This window comes from Gymnoscopelus microlampas (genome assembly GCF_963454915.1).
Source record: "Gymnoscopelus microlampas genome assembly, chromosome: 12".
NCBI classification, from domain to species: domain Eukaryota; kingdom Metazoa; phylum Chordata; class Actinopteri; order Myctophiformes; family Myctophidae; genus Gymnoscopelus; species Gymnoscopelus microlampas.
In genome coordinates, this window is record NC_139949.1 from 18,320,326 (window position 1) to 18,342,182 (window position 21,857).

At 41.3% G+C, this 21,857-nt stretch overlaps 1 protein-coding gene across 1 annotated transcript in view; it reads left to right on the forward strand.

The window, feature by feature from the left end:
• The first annotated feature begins 4,086 nt into the window (after positions 1-4,086).
• The window catches only part of ltn1 (listerin E3 ubiquitin protein ligase 1), a 29,116-nt gene continuing 11,345 nt past the window's right edge, over positions 4,087-21,857 (forward strand). The window contains exons 1-22 of the mRNA XM_084074503.1: positions 4,087-4,212; positions 4,365-4,571; positions 5,216-5,314; positions 5,528-5,758; positions 6,024-6,076; positions 7,409-7,589; positions 7,820-7,993; positions 8,145-8,335; positions 8,643-8,790; positions 9,102-9,353; positions 9,712-10,029; positions 10,685-10,909; positions 12,447-12,488; positions 12,651-12,843; positions 13,379-13,618; positions 14,322-14,475; positions 17,160-17,310; positions 18,005-18,221; positions 18,535-18,691; positions 19,892-20,005; positions 20,536-20,663; positions 20,797-20,932. Of these exons, the coding sequence (XP_083930629.1) occupies positions 4,171-4,212; positions 4,365-4,571; positions 5,216-5,314; positions 5,528-5,758; positions 6,024-6,076; positions 7,409-7,589; positions 7,820-7,993; positions 8,145-8,335; positions 8,643-8,790; positions 9,102-9,353; positions 9,712-10,029; positions 10,685-10,909; positions 12,447-12,488; positions 12,651-12,843; positions 13,379-13,618; positions 14,322-14,475; positions 17,160-17,310; positions 18,005-18,221; positions 18,535-18,691; positions 19,892-20,005; positions 20,536-20,663; positions 20,797-20,932 (3,653 nt within the window). The 5' untranslated portion in view covers positions 4,087-4,170. The remainder of the gene's footprint in view (positions 4,213-4,364; positions 4,572-5,215; positions 5,315-5,527; positions 5,759-6,023; positions 6,077-7,408; positions 7,590-7,819; positions 7,994-8,144; positions 8,336-8,642; positions 8,791-9,101; positions 9,354-9,711; positions 10,030-10,684; positions 10,910-12,446; positions 12,489-12,650; positions 12,844-13,378; positions 13,619-14,321; positions 14,476-17,159; positions 17,311-18,004; positions 18,222-18,534; positions 18,692-19,891; positions 20,006-20,535; positions 20,664-20,796; positions 20,933-21,857) is intronic.

Here is a 21,857-nt window from a genome sequence, read left to right on the forward strand (position 1 = left end):
TTTTGTTCACTCTAGTGTGTGTGCCAGTGTTATAAATGTATAAAGTGAAGTAATTAATGTTTTAGCCTATGTCGGTCTATTATTATTATTTTTTTTACAAGAGCAAGATCAGTAGACTAATTAAGGTCCAAACCTGTCTTTGGGACTTTATGTGTGGACTTTGCATGTTGTGTTCATGCGCCACGTAGTCGGAGTAATGGGATGTCGGACTTATGGGCAGTCCCAAAAAACTAGTACAGTATGTGCCAGTGCCCTTGAGCAAAGAGCTGGTCTCTGGTACCCAGATATACTCCTAATAGTTGGGTCAAATGCAGAGGATGAAATACCCCATCATCAATACAATACAACAAACTTAACAGGCTGCTACAATATAGGCATTACGTTTGGAAATAGTGTGTCAGTGTATTGGATAGATTTGGAATAGAATTATTACTAATATTATGACTATACTATTATACTAATATTCTGCATAGCTGCATAAGTAATTGGCCACACAAATACAACAGTGAGTAGACATGAGATAATGTAATATTTAAGTCATTGAGTTAGGCCAGAAGGACTACTGTATGTGGCTTACAATAAATGACAAGCAGCTTAAAGGCTGCAACGGACAAGCACATCAACTATGTAAATACAGTATGATTGATCAGATTTGGAAGTAGATGGACAGTCTACATCAGTGGTTCTCAACCAGTGGTCCGGGGACCACCAGTTGTCCTTGAGGGGGTTCAAGACAAATTAATAGTTAGGAACCAAATTGACCCTTGTGTGTCTAACTCTGAGAGTGTACAAATGGAACCAAGTTCACCCTAACGGGCCCATTTGGTTCCATTTGTTCACTCTTAGAGTTAAATGAACACTGATGATGATACTACAGTGTAGATTGGGACCCCCCCAAGAATGTGTCAATTTGGGGTCCTTGACGCAAAAAGGTTGAAAACCACTGGTCTACATGATTGTTTTTGATGCTGATACAAAGACGCTTTGACATGGACACCTGTCACACTGACACTGACCAGTGAATGTGAAACCCCACAGAACAGCCTGTGGAGGTTGAATGCTGTGACCACTACATTACCACGGGAGTTGTGGATTTGTGGCAGTGGTGTAAGGTAACTAAGTACATTTACTCAAGTACTGTACTTAAGTACAGTTTTTAGGTATTTTTACTTCGCTGGAGTATCTCCAATTTTCAGTACTTTTACTTCTACTTCTCCACTACATCTCAGAGGCAAATATTATACTTTTACTCCACTCCAATTATTTGAAAACTTTAGTTACTATGCAGATATAAATTATTACATTATAAAACATATATTAACCACTAGCTCTGTTTTGTGTTTTATACCTAGGCTATTTGAAAATAGCCGGTCTACAAGCTCACAACGTGTCGCATCGAGTGAGCTTGTAGATCTGCTATTTTCAAACATTTTAGTACTTTTACTTTTGGTACTTAAACATGTTTTGATGCCAATACTTTTGTACTTTTACTCAAGTAACATTTCGAACACAGGCCTTTTACTTAAGTAAAATATCTGAGTACTTCTTCCACCACTGACAGCCTGTGGAGGTTGAATGCTGTGACTTGGGCCTGACCACTACATTACCACTACATTACCAAGGGAGTTGTGGATTTGTGGTCAGTCTAGGGCTTAACATCAGACCATGAAGGCGGTTTCACATATCTGAGTGGAGCAGGAAGTGGCCTTGGTGAGAGAGAAAGGATACCATCAGACACCAAAGTATAAATATCCATCTCGTGACTCACTGGATAATCCATGGTTCCTGGTTCAATACTTATTACATGGTTGAGCCTGTTTGCCAGTGGTGTAAAGTAACTAAGGACCTTTACTCAAGTACTGTACAATTTTGAGGTACTTTTACTTTAATGGAGTATTTCCAATTGTTTATAATTTTACTTCTACTCCACTACATCTCAGAGGCAAATATTGCACTTTTGCTCCACTACAATTATTTGAAAACCTTAGTTACTAGTTACTTTGCAGATTTAAAGTATTACATTATAGAAACATTCATTAACCACTTTAGCCCTATTTTATACATAGGCTATTTTCAAACATTTTAGTACTTTTACTTTTGGTACTTTAAGTACATTTTGATGCCAATACATTTCTACTTTACTTAAGTAAATTTTGAATTCCGGACTTTTACTTGTAACAGAATACTTCTACATCGCAGCATTGATACTTTTACTTAAGTAAAACATTTGAGTACTTTTCCCACCACTGCTGTTTGCTGAGGCAATGTGGTTTCTGATGTTCTGATGTGCTGAGTGGACCATTTCCAGCCAGAAATGTCAGGTATCCATTAGCCTATGATTGTTGGTACAATGTGGCCTCAGAAGTCCTGAGTGGACCGGTTCAAGCAAGCAGTCAGTTGTCTCTTTAGCCTATGATTGGTGACACGGCACACTCTCGGAGCTGCTGAGTGGGACGTTTCAAGCCGGCAGGGTCAGCCGTCCTATTAGGCCGTTGTTATTGAGACTAATGGTGAGGTTGGAAATTATTGGGTGAGATGATGTTGGATGATGTACGGTAATTGTAAGCTATCTTGCCCTTGTGGTTCAACCAGATAATAATGTGTCCTACACAGGAACAGACTGCATCACAATGTCACAGGTTTGAACCGGCTCATGGCCTGAATTGCATGTCATCATCCTCCCTCTTTCTCATATAAGCCTAATGTCTAATAAAAGCAGAAATGCATTAAAACTAAGGCATCCAAATGTGGTTGACCTATCAATGACATTTATGTCAGGTAGGGCACATTTATTAAAGTTTTCTGTGGCCTGGCGTGCAGTTTTTTGTTAGTTAGTTAGTTTGTTTATTGTTGTATTTTATATATAATAATGCCTTTATAGCTTTGTAACTGTTTTCAAAATTTCACAAATGTTACTATAGCATAACATTGAGGTAGGTAGAAATGGATACAGAAACTCAGGTGGATAGACAGTGATAATTGCCATGCACCTACAGTATGTATGTATATTGTTTATCTATAAAGTGCTGGGTAATCTTCCAGCTTACCACAGTACCCTCTGCCCCAGCTCTGTTATAATTATCTCCTCTCCTTCAAGTGGCTGGTTTTTAATTTCTGCTTGTATCAGGAATAATTGGAATATCTGACCTGTTTTCCATGTTCTTTATTTCTATCTCTATGATCTTTCATTTCTTGAAACTACATATGTGACCTTGTTAGTACGAAAAATAATTTCACCCACTTTTTTCTTTTTAAATACCTACAGAACATATTGGGATGATTTTTCAGCACCTATATGTTCCTAATGTATTATTACAATGTGAACTGCAATATTTATGTTGTAGATAGAGGACAGCAACGCTCTGTTCTTCTGTGAAAGTCACCACGAAGAAGAAATCACAACCGGAAGTGACCTATGAAGCTGGATTCATGCACATGTCAAAATTAAAGCATAATCGACGTGTACAATTCATTGGTACAATCAGTGGTGTAAAGTAACTAAGTATATTTACTGAGTACTATAAGTACAGTAAGTACTGTACTTCAGTACACTTTTGAGGATGTTTTACTTTACTGGAGTGTTCCCAGTTTTCAGTACTTTTACTTCTACTCCACTACATCTCAGAGGCAAATATTGTACTTTTTACTCCACTACAAGATTACTAGATTTTGATTAGAAACTACTAGATTTTGATTATTATAATAAAAAATACTTTAACCACTTCAACCCTATACATTTTGGCCATTTGAAAATAGCCGATCAACAAGCTCACTTATAGATCTGCTATTTTCAAAAGATTTTTTATATATTTGAAAACTTGTGAAATGGGACATTCTGCATAATGAGTACTTTCTACTTTTGTACTTTTAGTCAAGTACATTTTTTAAATGCAGACTTTGAGTATTTCTATATTGCAATATTGATACTTTTACTTAGTAAAACATTTGAGTACTTTTTCCACCTCTGCATACCAGTTATAATATATCTGGTACATAATATAGCTCTTCGCGACTTTTGTTTTGGAGAATGTAAACCGGAAGTTAATGTAACTAATCACATGCAGCTTTACAGTAAATGTGTTTATGGTTGTAGGAACCATAATAATACTGTTAGCTTTGATACTTATTCCTTTTTACATATCCAACTAACGGATGAATTAAACTCATTACATGGGGGGCAAGAATAAACAGCGAACGAAGGGAAATGTCCGGGTAAGTGGCAGTGCCACGTTAGAAAAGTAAACAGTAAAGTAGCCATTCAAGCTAACTGTAGCTTATTATAACTTTTGACAGTTACATGTGGGGTGAGTGTATTCAAGTGTTTTTACCCAACAACAACAACATTATGTCTCTGTTCCTTCCAGCCGTCTAGTAGTGGCCGGGCGGCCGAGCTGCTGGCCCGGGAGAGCGGCGTGGTGCCGGGGTTCGTGGGCTTCGGCTCCTCGGTCACCACAGAGCCGGGCTACGTGCCTGCGGTCCACGGCGCGGAGGAGATAGACAACCTGGTGGACGCCGAGTTCCGCCTGGTCCTCAGGAAGCTCACCAAGAGGGACGCCGTCACCAGACTGAAGGCAAGCTGAACTCAACCACTTCACATGTCATGATCACAAAATGTTATGAAACGGTGGCCGTTTCATAACATTCCCACATGTCCTTAGTGCCCGCTCTTCCTAGTGCCCAGTTTTCTAGGTGCCCACTCTTCCTGGTGCCCAGATTTCCGTAGTGCCCACTCTTCTCCACCCCTAAGTGCCCACTCTTCCAGGTGCCCAAAATGTTTTGGTGCCCAATGCCCATCTACTAACTATCCTGTTACCACCTGAACTCATCACACATTGATTGATAATAAGGGGCAAATTCAGGGTGTCACAGGCACAGCAGAATAGCAATTGGTTAAAAAGTAGAAAGTGCACAGTAGATACAGTCCTAGACCATACAATGCACACACATGCATTTACTTATGCTTGCAAAGCACACTCACACACCCACAAAACAATGCAAACAATACAACAATGTACACTATGCTCACTTCAAACACACACAGGAATAATAAACATATTGGGCAACCTTGGATGCACAGTAATCTTGTATTGTCCATTTGGTAAAAGTTGTACACTCCGATTACAAATACTGATAAATCTACTCCACCTAGCGTTGCTTTAATAACTTAATAAATAGATAAATAAGATATTAACTTAATTATATCTTGTTTATGTAGGCTGTTCAGGAGTTTGGTACCATGTGTCAGGAAAGAGATGCAGAGGTCGTCAAAGGTGTCCTCCCGTACTGGCCGAGGATATACTGCAAAATATCAGTGGTAAGATGGTCGTCGATAGCAATTAAATAATTTGATGAAATACCCTATGTTATATATGTGATATGGGTTAAAGAGTAAAAGCAAGCAAGAAAAGATCTAACGATCTATACAGCCCCTATACAGTGAAAAAAGCACACTAAACTAACCTTGCTACAATCGTTTTGTGGTGAGTTTGCTAACATTGCGTTTAACAGTCTTATGTGTTCCCATCAGGACCATGATCGCCGTGTAAGGGAGGCGAGCCACCAGGCATTTGAGCAGTTGGTGCTGAAAGTTCGCCGCAGCTTGGCGCCCTTCCTCAAGGGCATTATGGGCCATTGGGTGCTGGCCCAGTGCGACACCTACGGCCCAGCAGCCTCCGCTGCCTGCCAGGTCTTCCAGGCTGCATTCCCGCTGAGCAAACAGAGCGAGGCCTTCAGCTTCTGCCGGGACGAGATCCTCAATGTAAGTGAATGGTGGCGGTGATGCTAAGCGTGGTCCTCATCATGAGTACAGTCAGTGATTAAGACAGGATTTATTCAGGTGCTGGAACCCTTGAATGAACCTCAGGGTTGCTTGAGTATACAGTACTTAAAATCGAATGCGCTGGGGCACGCTGGTAGCTGATGAAAATGGGTGAAGTGCTCCTTTAATATTCCACGATGTGAATTGAATCCATTGGTAAATACCCAGTATAACATCTCTATGTTCTTTCTTCTTGTTATTTCAGGTACTTCAAGACACTTTGTTAAAGGAGACTGCAGACTCTCTGAGTGATCCTCAGTAAGTATTTTTTTTTACTTGTTTGCCCATGATGCATTTGAACTTGGCTTAACCCTTTCTCAGCCTCTGTAAGGCTTTCATGTCATGCTACATTTTTACAGATTTTTACATTATCCAACCCAAAGCATCATATACTAATAAAGTGCCCCAGGCAGGCCTGTCTGATGCCCTCAATACCCTCTAGCGTCATGTTTAGGTGCTAGAGGAGGTCAGTACACTTCTATAGAACGTCCCACATTGTCTGAAATAGATGCCTCAGGCACAAGGCAGGTGCGCCGCCAGAAGTGGGTTCGAGCCCCGAGAGACACACCCGAGCAAGGCACCAGCCAAGCGATTGGCCTACCCATCTGGGGCGTCCCGTTTCTGCTGACCCGGTGCCATTTGAGTTGCATACCAATAGGCAGAGAATCAGTTATGTTCAATCCATCAGTGTCAATATGATCTGTGAGAGGACGCTCTCGGCATCGCTCACCAAAATGCACTTGATCAAGGTGCAAATATGATGCCTTGGGGTGAAAACGGGTTGCCTGATGACAGTCACTGAGATCAAAACTTGAGAAGATCTTGCACTTCAGCCACTCACAGACTAGGACTCAGAGCCAGTCAATTGCACCTTGAACTCCAGTACCGTTCTTTGGTTTCAGTCTTTCAGAAGTGGCCCACAGACCTGTTCACTGTGCAAATTCAAACCCATTAATTGGTTTGGTTTCTTTCAAAATTGGCCCGCCGGTTTTCCTTTTTCTCCCTTGTACAGTGTTTTGTATTTGTTGATGACATGTATTAATGTGTTAATTGTTTATGCTATATGTTGATGAATTGAGTAATACTGTAGGACCACAATGGAAACAAGTCCCCAGGACTTTTTTGTGTTAGCCTTTTAGCCATAGGATGCGTTCGGAAATTGCACACCGGAGCGCACTCGCCTATTAGTTTGTATTGGCCAGTGTGCTCAGTGCTGTATTTCCCAACGCACCCTATATGTCTGACTGTACCACAATCAAAATTCTCAAACCAAAATTAGCATACAAATAGCCTATGTGAGATAATGCACATAATTCCTCTACTGTATATTTTGTTTTTGGCCACTTTGGGTCATTGTTACCTATGGCAGGGTATTGTAATCACTTCTATCTGTGTATCTGTCTCTCTGTGAACAAAATAACTTAATAACACCGTGCAGATTTTCATGAAACTTGGTGAGAATGACCAGGAGGCTGCCATGAAGTGTGCTGGCACGGTTTGCACTGTCATGTTGGTTTGTTTCATTGGCTGTTGTGCCCTTTGCCTCCCTAAGCTAGACTATCTCTGCGTTTTGTTTCCTCTATTCTCCAGGGGTGTGCCAGAGGAGGAGAGAGAGGCTAAGTATCTCCGCATGCTGACCAGTGCTTTGCTGGGAGTGAAGAGGCTGTTGTCCTTGCTGTCCCAGACAGACAGACAGGCCTTGGAAGAGAGACTGGCACACTTGATCAGCCAAGGGAAGTTCTGGAAGTATGGCAAACACAAGACGCCTCAGGTAAACCATATGGGTGTTGAGCAGCTTGCCTTTGATGCAAATGAGCTAAAATCTCAGCAGTTGATGTGACAGTTGTTAATACACTTGGCTCTAACACATACCCCTCTTGCCTGAGTTTGACTCCTGCCAGAGGACATTTGTATTTTTTCCTTCCTTACACTTGTCTTCCATTTGTTTTTACCCTCTTTGTAAAAAAACACAAAAAAACCAAACAATTTGTGCTTTGGCAGGTGCGCGGGGCGTTTTTCGAGGTGGTGTCAGCTCTGTGCCAATATGCGCCAGGGTTGGTCCAGGCTGAAGCAGCACGAGCCTGTCCCGCTGTCCTCCTCAGTATTGACGACACAGACCCCATAGCATTGCCTCCGATCTGGGAGGCAGTGCTTCACATTGTCTCTACTGTCCCAGTAAGCACTCTCCGAGTACTTTGTTTGTGTTGTCTTGGAAAGTAGTTTGAACGCGTTGGTGTTCTAATTTATTGTTGTTGATGATGCACCTTTTTTATGGTGTGTGTGTGTGTGTGTGTGTGTGTGTGTGTGTGTACTTTTTCTGTTCTAGGTGTGCTGGACACATGTTAATGCCAAGAAGGGGTTTTTACCCAAACTCTGGGCTCTTCTGAAGGAGGGTGGCAAGGGCATGGCTACAGCTCTCCACCCCAACCTGATGCCCCTCATCAGCAAACTTCCCCAAGAAGTCACTGACCCAGCTATAGACTTCTATACCACCTTCTTCACCTCACTCATAGAAGGGTAAATTTGTTTCGCTGTTTGTGCTTTGCATGTGTGTGCACATAGGGCCATGTTTTGTGTGAAAGAGTAAAAGAACCTAAATGCAAGTAGATGGATTATGTTGCTGATGGTTGACATAAAGTAACCACTTATGGTTGTGCAAGAAATGTGTATTTACTGATCAGCAACGGTTTATTGCACAGCAATAGTGGCGTGATATTTACAGTGATGAGGCATATTTCATTTGAGCTCAGCTGAGGTATGCTGTATCATGATTTGAGCACGGCTGGAATGCCATCCATTGCATAACTGTGTGTGTTTATGTCAGTCTATCTAGTGAGCGTGCAGTGGCCAGTCCATCAGAAAGTGCAGCAATAGTGAGTGCGGCCATAGAGTGTCTGAGGTACTGTGTGCTACACAACACAGACAAGGAGGAGGAGCAGGAAAAAATACGGACCATGCTCATTTCAAAGCAGGTGAGACCAAATACGTACTGTACTGTATGTGCTCATATCTTTAAATGAATGCTCATATCTTTGAATGTGGCATTTTTAAGCTGAGGTATATGCTTGAATGGGAAAAAAAGAAGGTTCTTAAACGGTATCTGTTATTGATTCTACTTGGGATGTTAATTCAAACTATTAATACCAAAATAAAGAGTTGTTTTTTACTGGAATTTTCAGAGAAAAACTCTACTGGGTATGTTCTCGTGAAGGTGCTTGAAATGTGCTTTGAAAAGCAGCTCAAACCCTTAAAAAATATTGATTTGACTCGTCTCTCCCTGTAGCTCCTCCCACTATTGGACAGCGCTCTTGGAAGCACCTCCCTACAGAATGGTCCTCTCTTTCTATTGGTCACGGAAATGCTCGTCTCCTGGGAAAAGAGGGCAGGCTTACACGATGGCGACACATCAAATGAGGAAGTCTTCCTCAGACTTCTGGCAGACTTCTGGGAGGAACTTAGCTTTCTCTTTGTCCGTTACGTTGACAACGTAGAAGCGGAGCCCAAGGCTCTAGAAGGGGTGGCCACCTTGTTGCAGGTGAGCCATCGTGCTGGGAATGTTGAATTACAATTTTAAAACAATATCCTTGTGTGGACAGCGTGTGATGACGTAAAAAGTTGTAATTATATTTTTTAATGTTTAAATGTTCCATGGTCACAGGTAGGGTTTAGTTTTACAACAAAAAATATATTGTTTGAAATATGCTGTACACCTCCTTAGGAATAATGCTTTTTGTGGAATAGAAGACACACAAGTATTTTTTCCTCAGTTTCTCTGCCATGGCATTTTTACAACTCTTTGTATTTGTACTGTATGTCCCAGAAAAATTAACTAGTCAGCACTAGAGTGCCGAGCAGTGAACCAGCAAACTGAACAAGGTTTCTGATTCCTCCAGGTAATGCGTTATCCTGAGAGAGCAATCAGGAAAAAGCAGCCCCACAAGAGGAAATCTGTCAAGATCTGTTTCGCTGAGCCGGAGGACACGGAGAGGCCCGTAGCTGAGGACGCCAGCATCGAGAAACCTATCCAGCCGTCGTCTGATCTCCTGGAGCCCCAGAGGATAGTGGTTCCTGTGAAGACCAGGCATCTGGAGGAGGTGGTGTGCCAGCAGGCGCAGGTCTGCCTGGTATACGTTACCGAGAACAATTCTGAGAGGCACCTGGTCTTCCTCTCCCAACTCCTGCGGTCTTTCCACACTCCAAGAGTCTTCACCGTAAGCCAAGCTTAATGTTAAAGATAAAGTTGTGCTATAGCTTTGGTTGGGGCGTCTCTGATAAAATGAAATTCTTTGGATTTTGTGTAAATAGTCTATCTAATCGACATTATTATACATCATATGTAATTGAAACATTCCAATGAGTGCATAATTTCACAGGATATCTTCTTTTTTCCTCTACTTCAACAACTGAAAGGATTTTAACATAAAAATACCATAAGTGTTTACATAAACTTAACCCTTAATATCCATAGGTAACATTCATCTACACCATTGGTTCTCAAAGTGGGGTCCGGGTACCCCCAGGGGGGGTTCCAGGGGGTCCCAGCAAAATGTGTTAATATAGCATCACAATAATTTTAACCACTTTAACCTTTTATACTTTGGCTATTCAAAAATAGCAGATATACAAGCTCATAGCGCGGCACTCGGTGCCGTGCTATGAGCTTGTATATCTGCTATTTTTGACTTTGAATATACGTATTTTTAAAGCGAACATTTGAAACTCAAATCTTTGCTTCTGGGGGGTACCTGGAACAAAATATTTTGATATGGGGGTCCACGGCCAAATACATATCATTTTGGGGGTCCTTGGCATGAAAAAGTTTGAGAACCACTGATCTTCACAGTATCACTCTCTACCACTCTTCAGATGCTGGTGAAATTGGAAGATACGATCGCACCTGAAGCTGAGCAGAAGCAGGGAGAGGCAGAGACTCTGACCAACCCGGCCATGCAGTTCCTGCTGGAGCGGGTGGTGGCGTGGCTGGCCGAGGAGGGCCGAAGTGACACCGGTCACATAGTAGAGATGTTGTTCAGCTCGCTGTACTGCTGCAGCCGGCAAGAAACCACACGCATCCTCAACCACATCACCACGGTAAAGGATGTTCAAGTCCAGTGTTCATTTTGACAGAACATTTTGATTTAGTTTTAGTCATAGTCTTTTGAATAAAATAAAATTACATTTAATTTTAGTCCCATTTTAGTCATCTGAAAAGTTTTAATGGTAGTCTAGTTTTAGTCGACTAAATATCATACGATTATAGTTGACTAAATCTACAGTAAATTTGGTCGACTAAAATGTATCTTAGCAGGCCGTGATAGCTTCTTAATGCTTGATCATACTCAGCTGCGTGCAGAAAATACAACGCGTCGCAAGCTTGTAGATCAGCTTTTTTTGGAACGTGACACCTGGGTGCAACCAAGAATAAAACGACTTGTCTTTTAGTTCTACTGGATCTTTTCTCCACCAGTCCCTCCTTAACATTTTAGTCTAGTTTTCATTTGTTGACAAAATTGTCAATATATTTAGTCATAGTTTTGTCATCATAGCTTAGTTTTTATTTAGTTTGCGTCAGTGAAAAAAGGCAGTTGAAGAACATTTTTTGTCATAGTTTTAGTTGATGAAATCAACACTGTTCAAGTCTCATGTTGTGTTTTATTTTGTGTTCTGTGTCTATGTACATACTGTACATGGATTAAAGTTCTCAGTCGCCATGACTGGTCATTTGGATTCCATAGAAGCCGGCAGGTCTTCTCTGGAAGCATGTTACACAGGGAAAATAGTCTTATCTACAAGCTCTCAATGCGTCTGAGAGCTTGTAGATAGACTATTTTTGGTTTCTTTTCTTTAAAGATTAGAGCATTTGAAGTGGTCAAACTAGCAATATGTTTAGAAGCATCTTCCATAAAATCTTAATAGTCTCAGATCTTTCCTAAAAGCAAAGGTTAAAGCCTCAGTCTGTGATTTCTTCACCTGTTTGACACTTGACAGTATGTAGAACAGTAGGAACAATATTACTAAAACATCATCATTTTATAAATTGTGTCAATTGTTTAGAAAACTGCGATAGTGTGGGGAGGCTGCTTTCAGTTTCACGAATCGCATAATAGGACTTGGCCATACATTTTTGTTCAGTTGTGATTTTATTTTGCTTTAATCCATGTACTGTATATGGACTAAGCTATGAATACATGAATATATTGATGTCGATATTGTCCTTATAATAATGTGTAGCGTGTTAATTGTTTTAGGCGTGGCTCTGCGAGAGGCTAGCCGTTTATGATAGGGTCTGTTGTGTGTCTGTCTGTCTATCTGGAGCTTATATCGCAAACCGCCAACATTTGTATGTATGCTGCTGTCAGTAGACCACATGTTTTATACTTTGAAATATTTAACTTTAATTTTGTAATGGAAGTCAATGAGCTGTGGTCATGCTGAAACCTTGCCCACATTTTGAGACATTATGTCATTACTATCATAGATGGACGACATTGGAACCACGTTTCTGCGTGGATCCCGAGATCCACATAATTTCGTAGTTTCATTTATCTAGGTTTATGTATCAGTTGTGTTGTAGTGTGCTGTATAATGAATTGGCTCTAATGTAAGTACTTCTCATTCCTCTTTCTAGATGGATCTACAGTGGGGTATTATCTTGCAGATCATACAAAGGGTAGGTGGGGAGGTTGTTTTGTCAATTATTGTTTTTCATCTTTTCTGATTTTGTTAATATACAGTATATCATGTACTGTTAAAGTGTGTATCTACCACAAAACGTGGATGTTGTCAAATATCTAGTGATAAACAATAAAAAGTCGGTCTGTCTCACCATCAGGCGTGTGCAGACACGGACACTCTTGAGAGCTGCAACGATTGGCTGAAGGGTTCAGTGTTGGGCGAGCGGCTCCTCGGATTGGCGGAGGAGTTGTGCAAGGTGGGAGGCAGCCAATCCAGCAACGCCTCTTTCAGCAGCAGCAGTCACAGCTGGACTCTTATCAGCCTAGTGCTGTCTCAGCATCACAACAATGGTACATTACGCGCACACACACACACACACACACACACACACACACACACACACACACACACACACACACACACACACACACACACACACACACACACACACACACACACACACAGGCGTGTCACAATTATTACATAATCGTCTAATCGCAACACAATTTTCACACATTTCCGAATATAAAAAAAGCAGAAATGGCAGATCTTTGTGACGCTTTATAAACTTGTAGATCAGCTATTTCTGTTTTTTTTTTACATGTATAAAATTATTATATATGTCAATAATTTCTTTGTATATTTAAGTTATTTGTCATATCTACGCTGTGGAATTATTTATTACGAAGCCTAAATGGCAAACAGAAATAAAACATGTATTCATATGTTCCAATGTTCAATGCCAAACACTTGGCTATTAAATCGTTAATCGCAATTATTTGAGTGACAATTAATCGTCAACTTAAATTTGTAATTGTGACACACACACACACACAGCTGTTTAACTGTTCACTAAAACTGTTGGCTGGCTTTATATATGGACAGAGCCTCTGATCGGGGAAGTCTACATGCAGAAGATCCTGGAGAAGCTCCACGCCACGCTCTTGGAGAGCAAGAGTCTGTCCGACGCCGGCAACGTAGAGCCTCTGGTGTCGTTCATCTGTGACGTGGCCTCCACCTTCTTCTCATCCGTACGACACTGCCTCTTGCTGGCGTCTGCTGAGGAGCTGCTATTCACCACTTTCCAACTCACAGCCCAGGATCAGACGCACACACACCTGTCTGGTGGGTGCACGCACATCATGGTGTGATTTGGGTCAAAATCACACCATGATGAAAATAAATTGAGAAATGCAGCTTTAGAATGTTCAAGTGCCTATATATCATTCACCTCAATTTTCATGAAAACACACTTTTTGCTAATACTCCTACAGAGTATCTCAAATCATGTGTTGGAACAATTTATCATTTGGATTTTTCATTGCCTTTCCAAAGTTTGCGAGAGGGGCCCGTTTTACAAAAATCATGAACTCAGCATTCAGTCTACCTAAAATTTGAATCACACATTGAGGGAAAAACTGAGCGTCATATGATGCAAATTCTGTCACCAGCTCATGTACGCGCAGACATCCGGATGCCTCAGATGTTATGACCTTGCTTACTTCATACGTGTACAAGTATGATGACTGCACATGCGCTCAAACAGAAACATCGATGATCTGTTTGAGGAGTGGTTGTGTGAGGCAATCCGTCGCTACCTGCATCTAAACCTATGAAGCCTGGTATAAACACAACCAGATGTGCTTAAATTCTTGGGAATACATCACTGTTATTATTTGATCAATCACAGCAAGTGATGCCTCATTTTGTACTGTCTGAATTGAGAAATTCAACATTTGAGAATGTTCAATGATCCCACCATTACCTGCATTTGGTAAAAATTGTTGTAAAGGTTGGATATCTAATTGTTTTGACCTTGTTTTGACAGACTCCCTTTTAGGAAAGCTGAGGAAAGTGTGTGTGACTGGAGTCCAGTCATTGGTCCATCACTCTGGGAGTAAGATCAGGGAAGGAGGCTTCCTGTATAGCACTGCGCTCTGGACCAAGAACCAGCTACTCACAGCCTCTCTGGACATCAAGAAGTAAGACTGTTACCGCATGATGTTAAAGCTTGTTTTGGAACCACGTTTTTGTTACAATATAGGCCTTTAGCTGAAGCTCTTATCCAGAGCGACTTACAAAGTGAAAGATATGAGTAAGCCTTTCTACTCTGGCAGGGGCGGAGCTTGCCTTTCCAGCACACACGTGCAAGCTACTGAAATCATAATATGATTTCAGTATATTATACCCAACCATATAGTCTAGTGTAAAAAAGCAGTGATATTTCAGTGTAAAATCATAATTATTATGCAATAGGAAAATACAGCCCTAGTCCAATGCATTTTGTTTTCATTGTGCATTTGAAAAACCACAGGAATAGAACTAGGTTTGTTTGGAAAAAATGATGCACTGTAGCAGCCACTCGTCAGATTGAAGTTGTTGGAGTAGGTGTGCATGTAGTCATACTGTGTAACATTGTCTTAAAGTCATACTGTGTAACATTCATTTTAGTTGTCTTTTACAACAGCTGTACAGCTGTAAAAGGAATGCTGCAGACTCGCAGAGTCCTAGCGCCCGAGGATATTTCAAAACACAACAACAATATTTATTAGCTGTAAAATACATAAATAAATACATTTCTGGTGCATTTCTGGTGCCTATGTCTGCACCCCATGACTAACACAGCCTGGGTAGGCAACCTGGCCTGGTAGAGATCTGGAGTTCACTTTTCTAGTATAAAACGTTTTATTTTTGTTTTCATTGTGTGTGCAAAACAATTGGACTCTGTGTTCAAGGGCCTTAAAATAGCTTGGCAGAATAGTGTCGAGCTGAAATGTACAGTATAAAACCATCAAATTGGCAAGGTCAAAATGTTACATATTGCTCCAAGCCAGGGACGTGCAGAGGGATTTAGAGAGGCAGGGGCTGGAATTTCAAAAGGGCACCTACAGTATTGCCGTCCGACCCGATTACCATACTTTTAGGCCCGAACACCCTGAAAAGGTGTCATTGCGTACTTAATGTCCTCAAAGTCACGCATCCAACAAGATTTGAACTGAGCAGATTGGACCTTCCGTTCCAGAGATAATGGCCAAATGTCATGAAAACGGCCACTTTTGCCCATTTGCGATCGCCAATTTTCGATTAAGTTTTGGCCATTGTCGCTCGTTTTTCTTTAATAACACGGGCTAGGAAGTTCGAACGGTGACAAACTAGATACCTGGGTAAAGTTCACTTTGAGCTGCATCCAACACATCCACTGCCATTTCCACCGGCCTTACCGTTAGGCTGCGAGGGGCAGTTACATTTTTTTGGGGGGAAATATATATATATATATATATATATATATATTTTCCTAGTCTGGAGAGGGCACTTTTTTACCGACGGCTAAAAGGTCAGGTGCACAAGCCCCCTTTCATGTCTATGTGTAAACGTGCCTGCTCCAAGCCTACAAATGAACTTTTCATCTTTGCAAACTTTGTCCAGATACCAGTTACCAAAAAAAATTAAATTATTTAATTAAACATCAATTAAATATCAGTAGGCCTTTAGGTTGTATATTTGTCCAGATTGTTGGATGTTGGTCATGGGTGTCTGCCTGGCACCTATTGAAACACACTTATGCCTACTGGATTAGGATTGAAACTGGGATAGGGATGATCTTTTCTACTATACTATACAGTAGGTAAAAAAATTACAGGAGGTAGTCAAATATTTGTTAAGAAATACCGCATATAAGTGGTGCAGCAGTTGAGTCAGAGTAATGATCATTTTGTTGATACTAGCAGGTAATTTTGCAAGAAGATATGCATCAAAACTCAAACATTTCATACAAGCAAGTAAGTGCAAACCCCCGCAAGCACTGTACTGTACAATAACCAAACAATGATATTTTCCTCACCAGTCATGGACTACATTACTGGCACCCCCAGCTGCAGAGATTTTATTTCTCGCCTCATCCTCCACAATGGCATGTAGCACAAAGCCTTATATATGAGGAGTGCAATGGAGGCTGTAATGACCTTTTTTAAGCAAAGTCCTGACTTAGAGAGGCGTGAAAATAGTTTTTCTTTTTCTTAACACCTACCTGTGTCTCTGTCTGTTCTTCTAGCTGTAGTGGAATACTTCATTTCAGCATTGACATTTCCCACGCATACTGAGCTCCTTTATGACCAATTTTCCTCCTCTTTAATACAATGATGAGTGCCCACGCTGTATATGTTAGGCTAAATTATGAATGATTGTCTTTTGTTATTTTAAACCAGCTAATAAGTGTTTCCCCCCTCTACATCAGATTAATGCCAAATTATAAATACAATAAAAGTACTTTTTTCACATTTTTTGAATTTCCAGCATTTCAGATCTGTTTCTCTGGCTTTGAGACTTATTCCAGTCCAATCCAAACCAACTTTATTTATAAAGCATATTTAAAAAGAACAGAGTTGAGTTCTGTACAGCCAATAAATACAACAATAGCAATACAAATGCAATATATATGTGTACAACTGTCAAACTAGGTTACATTTTGTTTTAAGACTTGTTTTAAAAACGGGTAGCGTGGGGGTAACCATTAGCCTAGCATTGCCAGACTGATCACGTGGGATTCGTGATCAATCTGTCAATGCCAGGCTAGTCAACCATACCATAACATAACACGATCACGGCTACCTGTGCGCTGTTCCATTTTTAACAACCTCATCCACCTGACCCTGTGATTCTCTCCCAGTCTGCAGGTTCTTGTTCTGGCCGTACAGAATCTAGTGGAGACCCTCAACTCGGTCTGTCAACAGGACTCTCCCCTCTTCACCCACTTCCTCTCCCTCCTGACCCCCAATCAATTAGAATGGACCAGAATCAGACAAGCCCTACCCAGTCAGGTGAGTTAGACACATAAAGCCTGTATTGTGTTTGTCCTCTGCACCATTGGTTCTCAAAGTGGGGTCCGGGGACCCCCAAGGGTCCTTGGGGTGATACCAGGGGGTCCCCAGCAAAATTAGTTAATAAAGCTTCACAATCATTTTAACCCCTTTATCCATTTTATACTTTGGCTATTCAAAAATAGCAGATATACAAACTCATAGCGCTGCACTCGGTGCCGTGCTCTTGCATATCTGCTATTTTTGACAAATATTGAAAATGTGTGCAAATCTTTACATCTTTTTTTTTAAGGCCCACATTTTTAACACAAATCTTTGCTTCTGGGGGTCCCTGGCACAACATATTTTCAGGTGGGGGTCCGCGGCCATATACATATCAATTTGGGGGTCCTTGGTACAAAAAAGTTTGAGAAGTCTTTAGAACCTGAGTGCGCTATACATTTTCCAGGAGTGAATACATTTCTAGTTTGGGCGATCCAGTGGAAAATGAAGCCTGATATTGTTTACAAACAAAGCTATAATGAGACACCGGGGAAAATGTATAATCCTAGTTATCCTTTCAGTCAGGTGTTTTAAGAATATAATGCTATGCAATCACATCAAAGTAGTTATGTTTGGTTCTTAGGATTATAACTTGATATACTATAACTTGATGCCTCTTGTATCTTGTCTCTTCTTGTTCTCCACCCTCCAGTGGGTGAAGAGTCCCTTACTGCATGGCCGTCTGCGGGTGGTTTGCGACTATCCCTGCATGGACGCGTGGAAGATCAAGGTGTCCTCGAGGTTGCCAGCCCACCTGTCTGCCTGTGCCCTGTTAGGAAGAGTGGTCCATACCGCTGTGACAGTGCCACGTGACCAGGAGGAAACGGCCTTTTCCTCCTCCTCACACCTGCCAAACCTCAAATACACTGGTGAGCTGGTCAATGTAACTTTTATACTGTTAGAGGTGGGATCAGTAAAACTAAGTTATGCCATGTTTAAAAGCTACATGTGATATTTAAATAACTAGATCGGGGCACCGGCCTATTCGGGAACGATGCAAGTCAGGAACGATGCAAGCTGGAAATGCATGCCCCAGCCACTTATGCATATCCGTCGTCAGAATACTTTTTGTCCCCCTTTTATGCCCATATATGGATTTTTTTAATAAGGCATGCCCAAATATAGCGGTCTTAGTGGCGGTTCTGCACCATGTAATGTGTATGTTTGTGATTTGTGTTCCAGTTGCAGAGCTGTTGTATGCAGCGCAGTGGTGTAAGGAGATGGAGTGCAGCCCTGCCGTTGTGGCTGACTATCACAACCTGCTGGCTGACTGGGAGCTGCCAACGGCCCTCCTCCACCAGGTTACAACCAAAGAGCTTCTGGAGACACTCTACACAAGGTGATAATACACCTTATCACATTATAGTAATACGATCCCCACTCCTTGGGGGTATTTTTGTCAGGAGGAACAGATGTCAACAAGTAATCTTCTGACGTGACGTCATCAGGCCTCTCATTCTCTACAGCATTGGTTCTCAAAGTGGGGTCCGGGGACCCCCAGGGGTCCTTGGGGGGGATACCAGGGGGTCTCCAGAAAAATGAGTGACTAAAGCGTCACAATCATTTTAAACCCTTTTAAGCATATTTTATGCTTTGGCTATATTTTTGAAAAATCTTGAAAAATCTTGAAAATGTGTGCAAACCTTTAAATCTTTTTTTTTATAGGCTACATTTTTAACACAAATCTTTGCTTCTGGGGGTCCCTGGCACAGCATATTTACAGCTGGGGGTTTGCGGCCACATACATATCAATTTGGGGGTCCTTGACACGAAAAACTGCTTTACAAATACTTTTATTTAAAAATGATCAACTTAGTATGGATATGCTTCGAATATCTCCTGGTTGTTGGAAATAAAATTGGATAGTATTGCTAAGCTAAATTAGGTCTATTATAATTGTGTTACAATGGGGAGCATGCCCTTATAAAGGGGCGCGGCTGGTGTATGCAGTCTGCATTTTAGACAGACAACATGTTTGTACCTAAGGCCAGGGTGAGCATTCTCCGACCTCTGGTCTGCTAGCTTTCTATCCTACAGGGAAGTTGATTGCATTGACCTGAGGCTGGTGCCCATCTCATTCTGTCTAATCAGGCACTTGCCAGGAGAATAACTTCCCTGTAGGATAGAAAACCAGAGTTGAAGAACCCTGCCCAAGGCTAGCTTGTAGCAGAGTAGCTAGACACCTGTCTCAGGTGGAAACTTTTGGGTAGCAGAGTTTGGGGAGCCTGTAAATGTCCAGGTAACATTAAAGACCTGGTGAAATGAAAAATACATTTTCACACTTCTAGAGCATATCCGTGGTCATCATATGGGCATACCTAACAATCTTTTTTTATTTCAAATGTTCCTAAAAAGTGGCGTGCAGCACATGGCTGCAGTGAATGAGATTCCAGCGTCCCATAGCGTCAAGTCAAAATATAATGACCAAAAAAGCCATTGCACCTGGCCTTTAATGATAGCTTCTGGGAGAAGTACTGTTTTTTATTATTATTATTTATTTATTTTTGTCTGAATCTTGTATGATATAATTTCCCTGTAGGTCAGTGGAAGACGGTGGTCTGTGGTCTCTGACCCTGGAGAGCTGCATTCAGACCAGTGATCTGGCCAACACAGACAACACCTCATTCAGAATGCTGTATGGCAGTGCAGACAGGTGAGCAGTTTATTACGTCCCCTCTGGAGAATGTACAGCAATGGAGAGATTACAGTATACAGAATAGGAAATTGGCAACCGGGATATAGAGAATATGCATACATGTAGGGGAGAGAGTGTGCTGTGCACCACATGTAGATCACTGTGACCCTAAACACCTAATCACAATCACAACTTTGTCAAGCAGGGGATTATTGGTTACCCTGCCTTAGTTTTCCTTGTTCCATTATAACTCACAGAATGCTTCTTAAAAGATGTTAAATGCATTACAGCTGCACTAGCTACAACAGAGGATGAAAGGGGGGTATGGATGGACGGGGGTGGAGTTATGTGTAATGCAGACCTTGAGCCAGATTCAAACCTGTGGCATTGCAATTGCACGATAGGGCAACCCCCACCAGGGACAGGGGGTTGTCCTGACTAAAAGAACGCTTTTAAGTTGGTTGAATACTTCGTAACGGTCTGAAGTTAGCGGTCATCTCAAAACGAGTTAAACACAAGTTGCCTGTGTTGTGCGCTCCATTTCTCAGTTTATTCCCAGTTTCCCAGAGCACCTTGAGCACACTGCAGGTGCTCTGTCCTGCCATGACCGACGAGGAGAGAGACACGCTCATAGCCCTGGCCACCGCTGGAATCATCAACTGGCAGGAGACCAATAGTAAGACCACACACATACATGCATTTACGCACAGTACATTTGCACTTTCAGTGTACCGTTAGGGTTGTTTCTGAACTTTTGGAGAGGTCATGTCTTGTGCCTTCATGACTTCCTATGACTGTACGTATCCTAGATGTGTGTGGGTGTCTGTCCGTACTGCTGTGCTGTCTGGAGGCAAACACACCCGTACAGGAGGAGATCCTGCAGGCTATACTGGCCACCATGATGCAATGGAGGAGCTGCAAGGAGGACTGGTTCCTCTTTAGCAGGTAATACATATGCACACACAGACCACATACCTTCATAGATTCATATGAACACATTCATAGTTTCAACAAGTCTATTGTCGCGAGGAGATGTATGGTAACATTAGTCAACATCCTGTCAGCTGATTTATATAACTTTTTAGTTAAGCAGTAAAAAAAAATATTTGTTGAGAGACAAAGTCTGTTTTGTAAGCATGCACTGGCCAAGAGGCAGGAATGTTACACAGGTTCACATGTGTAAAAATAGACAAAATATAGGACAAAACTCCATAAAACAAATACATACAGTACTGAATACTCCAGTGAGAGTCCCTGAAGTTTAAAAGTCCTTAGAACAGAACAGTCACTGACCAAGTAAATACAATAAAATACTGATATAATAGCAAATAAAAACTGAACCTCAAAGCTGGGAGAATTTGACCACTAGCAAATTGAAAACAATAATAATAATGAAAACATTTTTATTGACATATTTTTTTAGGCTGGCTCACTAACAAGTTCTCTAATAGTTTGTAATTTCCCAGGGCAGTGTTACAAACACAAAGTTCTGAAAGGTTGGAATATTCAGCAGTGTTATTGTTTAGAGCCACAGACCGTGTAGGGATACAACGATCTATTATTATTCTATCAGTAACCTTTTTGATTAATCGAATAAGCAACTATATTTGAAATGTTTAGACTTTCTTTTTTTTAACTTTTTTCCTACATGCCCAAAATATTGATCTATTTCCCCCCCTCAGTAAATTATCGATTACTTTTATAATTGATTGAATCGACTAGTTCGATTAACTGTTGCACCCCATACCGTTTAGGCCTAAATGTTGTTATATATAATGTATGTCTTTAAACAGCTCCGTTCCCGGGCAATCCACTGTAATGCTGTGTTTTTATCGAAGCTACAGTATAGCTATTCATGAACTGATTTGGA